This window comes from Arvicanthis niloticus, chromosome 29, assembly GCF_011762505.2.
Source record: "Arvicanthis niloticus isolate mArvNil1 chromosome 29, mArvNil1.pat.X, whole genome shotgun sequence".
NCBI lineage: Eukaryota > Metazoa > Chordata > Mammalia > Rodentia > Muridae > Arvicanthis > Arvicanthis niloticus.
The window spans coordinates 3,398,285-3,404,284 of NC_133437.1; the positions used below are offsets into that span (position 1 = coordinate 3,398,285).

The window sequence follows — 6,000 nt, forward strand, 5'->3', positions numbered from 1 at the left end:
CATTTCTTTTCAGCATTGTCTACAAGTGTGAAGTGTTCACATTACCGATTTCTCACTTTTCCATTCAGTACTTTCAACTGGACTGTCCCGTTCTTAAGCTGGCTGGCCATTGTAGCCCTCTGTGTGTTCACGGTCATTCTGTACTTCATCCCACTGAGGTACATTGTTCTTGTCTGGGGTAAGTAAGCTTTTAAACAATAACTGCCACAAACATCTGTTTAGCAGCTAAGGACAAACTGTTTTTAAGCGGTGAGTTATATTGTCAGTAGTTCTCTGTATTTATGGTCATGTAGGTACTCCATGATGAAAAGAGACAGTCAGTTAAAAATCGCAGCAGCGTAAGGATTTAGGTCCACCTGGAAAATGCATTTTTCTTATCTGTCACCACAGCCGCCACCATACCATAAACATGTACTGGTAAAGACTCTCCATATATCAAAGTGTAACTTTGTCTAGATATCTAGATTTGTCTGATTTATTTTCACCACTTAAATGCCAACAAAGGCACTTTAAACCATGTGGTACATTTAGGACAATATACTTTTTTGCTGTGGTATTTATCTTGTGGAAGTATCTGTAAACAAGTTACTAGCTGCCTGTTTAAAATGTCACTTTTAGAACTCAGGAAAAGACTTGCATTTACAAGCTCCTTAGGAACAACAAAAGCCTGCTGAGTAAGAAAGCTTTTTAGAAAAGTCTGCTTTAAAGGATTTCCTCTTAATATTTATGTAACTTTGCCACATGTTTCCAACAGTCCCTTTGACCCTGGGTCCCACTCGGGAGGTGCTTGGTGTCCACTCAGGAGTGTTCAGTGTCACCATTCTGTAGAACTGAAACAGAATTTTCCTTTTCCTTTTTCTTTCTTGGTGAAATTTTTGGTTTAGAAAACTCACTCTTCACTCCTTAAGAGTCACCACCATATAGGAATATTTTCTATTTGCCCCTCACCAATGAACGCATGAATCAAAGATTGCTAAACTTAAAAAAGTTACAAAGACTAAACATGGGCCTTAACATTAAAAAATGCTTATATTGTAAATAACAGGACCATGTGAGGACTTTTTTTTTTTTTCATTTTTTTTTTTTGTCCCAGAATTCTTTAAAGAGATATACTAGAAGAAAAGTGAATTGAGACCAATAGTCTCCATCTAGTTTTAAGATTCCTGGTTTGGGGGCAAGAGAGATGGCTTGGCAGCTAAGAGCACTTACTGATTTTGCAGAAGACACAGTTTTGTTTCCCAACACCCACACAGTGGTTCACAATTGCCTACAACTCCAGTCCCAAGGGACACAAGGCTCTATTTTAACCCCTAGAGGCCCATGTTGCACAAACACACACTCTCACACACACATTCTTAAGTATAAAATAACAAAATAAAATAATAAGTAATAACAATGATGATGGATTCCTGTTCTCTTTTTCCTTTTCTCCTCTTGGGTAGACCCTGTTAGTCTTTATAAACACTAGTATTATCTCCAGGCCCCAGGGCAGAGGAAGTAGTGGTTATATTTTTCTTTCCAAATTTCCACCACTTACAGAAATTCAGTGATCATCCTTCCTACTCAAAGGATTTATTAAAACCATATTCTTGTTTTCTAGTTTATTAAACCCTAATATTTCATTCATTTCTCTGACCTTGAATGTAGATCTGGTTTTATTGGTGACCTTCAGGCAGAGAATAACCATAGGTTCTAAGGTCAGACTTGCAGAACTATCTCTATTGCCATGTGGTGAAGAACCCATCCCCCCAACTGACCTTACCTAACTTCTCTGAAACTGAAGGCGGACATCTGGCTATGTAACTTGTGTAGCCTCAATGGGTAGCTGTCTTAAAAATAATTTGACAGAATGTGCTTTAGCCTTGTTTCATCAAATGAAAAAATACAGAATGTATTTCTTTAGTGTTAGGTAATTGCTGAAGTGTTAACAAGAAAGCCAGGCCACGAGTCTCACAGAGCTGGAAAGAGACTAGGACAAGATGACAAAAGTTCATTCTGTAGAAATGCATTGAGAGCTAAGATGTCCCGGTTTCTTCCTGTTTCCACTGTGTTGATTTCATGCAAACCTGAAAACATTTTTTTCCAAAATTTATGGCAATATTTTTCATTTCAACTTAAACAAACAAAAACCAAGCATCATCATAGTCGTGTGACTTGTAAACATTTAGCTTGCTTTCAACAGCAGCTTCTCCCCCTAAAATATATACCTTTGCAACGGAGGAAATCAAGAAACTACCTAACAATCTCAATCCAGACATGTAAGCACACAAATGTCATTCTGGCTAAAGCAAATCTGAAAGCAAAATCTGGGGACTTTGACATTGAGAATCTGATAAGGCAAGACTCTCAAGTCCATCTAGATAGCCCTATTTGTTTTCCCCAAATCTCACCTACTGGGAAGAAGCCAATACAGTGTAAAGACAAAAAGCAAGCAGCAATTCAGTTGGGAAAGTTGAAGGGAGGTGGTATACTAGGCTATCCTGTCAAGGGTAAGGGTTAGCATGTTGTTAATGCTCAAATCACTGTAATACTTTCTCCAGATATGTGCTTTGCCTAACTCCACACTCAGCAATGAACTCAATAATGTTTGAAATGTCACTTTTTTAGGAATTAATAAATTTACAAAAAAGCTTCGGAGTCCATATGCAATTGATAACAATGAACTGCTTGACTTCCTTTCCAGAGTTCCTTCAGATGTACAAGTGGTATGTATGCTTCGTTATTATTGCTCTTTCTTGGGTACAGTATGGCTCTGGGTGAATGTCAAAGGTTACACAAGAGTCAGGTTAATAAAGTTAATAAAGTCCTTTGCAGATTTTGGCAAGACTTTAACTAACCTAGCATTAGTCTAGAAAAACCTATAAAGAATAGAAGGCAGGAGATGGAGAGTCATCACATAAGGAACCCCTTATACAAAGAGAGCCTCAACCCAAGCCCAGCTGAGTTAGTGAAGTGACATCATCAAGATGTAAGCAGAAAAAGTACAATTTTTAGATGGAGATGATAGAAGCAAAATGGGTGGTTAAATTATTCGTGTGTATTGCATGTATTCAATAAATTTTAAAGATCAATGTTAATGTATATTTTATATGAGGGAGAAATGTCTACATTTGAAATATCAAAACCTATTTCACAAATTGTTTGAAATACTTTGGGGTTAATATGTACTAAATGAATTGTTTCAAAGTGAAATAAGAAAGGTTTTAATCACAGTCTTGAGGACAGGTTTAGTGATAGCAATTTACATTAGTTTCAGTTGAGTTTTCATTTCATATATACAAAAATGCGTTAGGTCAGTGGTTCGCAACTGTCCTCATGCTTCGACCTTTAATACGGTTCCTCCTGTTGTGGTGACCCCCAACCATAAAAGTTATCTTGTTGCTACTTTCTAACTGTAATTTTACTACTATTAAGAATTGTAAGATAAATGTCTGATATGCAGGATATCTGATATATATATGAAAGGACTATTAGACCCACCCTGGGGGGTCACGACCTACAGGTTGAGAACCTCTCAGCTAGATGAGAATTAAGACTTTAATATACAAACAAATAAACAACATCACCATCAACAACAATACCCTGAGAAAACCCATTATTCAGCTCTTCAAAAATAGAGATCGATTTTCTTTCATTGTATTGTGTTATGGTCATGGCTAGCAAAGTTCCCATAGGGCTGCAGGCAATTTCTGGCAGCAGCTCCCTTTTGACTTAGCTCTAACCCCTGTTGAGCTGGGGTTGAGCTGGGCCTCCCTCTTGGCTTCTAGAGCAGCCCTCTCCCCAGCCCCGAAGCAGTCTCTCAATCCTTAGCTTTTCCTTCTTTTGCCAGGAAGTGGCCGCGTGACTGGTCTTTTTCTGAACTGTTTAAACAGGTGCAGTACCAAGAACTGAAACTAGATCATTCTCATAGCCCGTATAAAAGGAAGAAAAACAACCTTGGCTAGACAGCACCCAACACCGAGGAGACCAGCATGGCTGGGAAGATAAAAGAAAAACTCGTCAGCCTCCGCAGCACTTCCTCTCTGCTTTTTATTTATTTCCCCTTTTTATCATGGTCGAGAACATTTGTAAATAGTGTACAAAAGACATATGTCTTCGAAAACATACTTCTTCTGTACAGACTCAACTTGATAAGGGATTTTAGTTAGTGGATTGTGAAGGCCTTGTTAAGTATAGATACTAATATAACAAAATGAAATAAAATAATGGCTATAAAACTGGAAGATACACATTTCTCTAATCACCAGAGAAAGGACCAGAATATCAGATGAAATGCTCAATTGTGCTCTAGTTAACCCTCCATAAAACGTAAATGCCGATTTGATCTCTAGGTTTTTTTGTAATGTAACGATTTCTTATCTGAAAAGTAATTCATCAGTGTTTTTTCTTTTTATGTTTATACATTTCAAACAGGGGAAACCCAAAGCTTGAATAATGGAAATGTTGCACTTCAACTTAACTTACATCCCGACTTCCAATCCTGTGTAAATAAATTATGTATGGCTAAGTCTAATTTAAGCTACAGGTACATTCATAACTTTTTCTGTCTGCATATACACACAATCCCTTTAAGAGAATCTGAGAATCTAGGAATAAGACTTTTAAGCCTTCTATCATTCCATTTAAAACCTTAAAATCTCTCCAGAACTATATTAAATAAATACTGCCAAGTTTATAAATGATTGAATATCAGGATTTTTATATATACCTCTATGTTTAACAAATTATCAAGCCAATTGTCAAAAAAATATTAGCAAACTAAATTCCTACTGCATTTGGTGTCAAATTATGCCCTTGTGTATTAAGAAATGCAATATTTAAGTGTCCTCTACTGATTTACTTCAATGCATAATGTTTTGTCATTAGTGAGTTTTAATGGAGAGGAGAATGCAGCTGGCTAAGTGAAAGGCCAGTGTTTTCATTACACCATTTATGAAGGAAGATCATTGATAATGCATGAAAACCTGCTTTGTAAAATAAACTGCTTGTAAGGCAGTTTCCATTAAAATTGTTTCACTAACCATACTCTATACTTCAAACTGCATTCCTAAAACTAATTCCAGGGTCTATCAAGGGAACATTCCTTTGCAGAGATCCTTTGGTTGGTGAAAATGTCTTCATTTGTTAGAGGAACCAGCCTCAGTGGAAGCTGCTGCAGACAATGATTTGCACTATTTTATTAATTGCTATTAATAAACAACCAGGGTGAGGTAAAGGTGGGGCTTGTGCGGGACAATGTAGAAAAGCAGAAATAATATATTTCACTTTAAAGATTCTTTAAATCTCATCATAGCTGATTTTAAAGTATTTTTATTTTAGAAATATGTTGTTAAATACTATTTCTTACAATAGGACTATTTTGATGTTTATACACTATGCTTGGAAGAATGTCAATTAAATTCCCTTTCTACAGAAAGACTTTGACCTCAATATGCTCTATTTAGTGTATCATGTTTAAAATGACATGTGTACATCTGCATTCCATCACTGTTAAAAAACCATACATTATGAAGCTGACCTACTACATAGTTTATTGATGAGATCATTAGTTTGGTATAAATTCTGATTATTCTTGTGAGATTTATGTTCTGTACTGACAATGTCTATTCAAATGTCTATAAGCTTGGCATTCTATAACCACAGACGTACCTAGTAGATGTAACCATTAACAGATGACTAATTTTGATTATTTCATTGTGTAAGATTTTAGATGTTTAGTTCAATAGTAATGTTGACTACATATTCACTGCATTAAATACAAAAGAAAATCTTTCTATGTATAATCTTTTGTTCTAAGAGATGCATGGTGGGTCCTGGGTGCATCTACTCACTAATGACACTTCACTTGGGGAATGTGCGTGTGTGTGTGTGTATGAATGGGACTATTCCTGAAACCCTAACTATGGCATAATTTTTTTTAATGGTGTAAACCTTTGGCATGGTGAGCATCCAATGAAGCAGGGAAAACTAGCTGGAATCATTAAAGTTACCTTAAGTTCT

At 36.3% G+C, this 6,000-nt stretch overlaps 1 protein-coding gene across 8 annotated transcripts in view; it reads left to right on the forward strand.

The window, feature by feature from the left end:
- The window catches only part of Mctp1 (multiple C2 and transmembrane domain containing 1), a 550,355-nt gene extending 544,580 nt beyond the window's left edge, over positions 1 to 5,775 (forward strand). For 3 of the 8 annotated variants that reach the window (XM_076927041.1, XM_076927042.1, XM_076927045.1), the window contains 3 exons: positions 69 to 178; positions 2,608 to 2,705; positions 3,873 to 4,081. In XM_076927041.1, coding sequence (XP_076783156.1) covers positions 69 to 178; positions 2,608 to 2,705; positions 3,873 to 3,944 — 280 coding nt within the window. In that variant the 3' untranslated portion in view covers positions 3,945 to 4,081. Of the gene's footprint in view, positions 1 to 68; positions 179 to 2,607; positions 2,706 to 3,872 lie in introns of all 8 variants that reach the window. The other 5 variants (XM_076927044.1, XM_076927043.1, XM_076927046.1 and 2 more) reach the window with 5 other exon arrangements.
- The last annotated feature ends 225 nt before the right edge of the window (positions 5,776 to 6,000 follow it).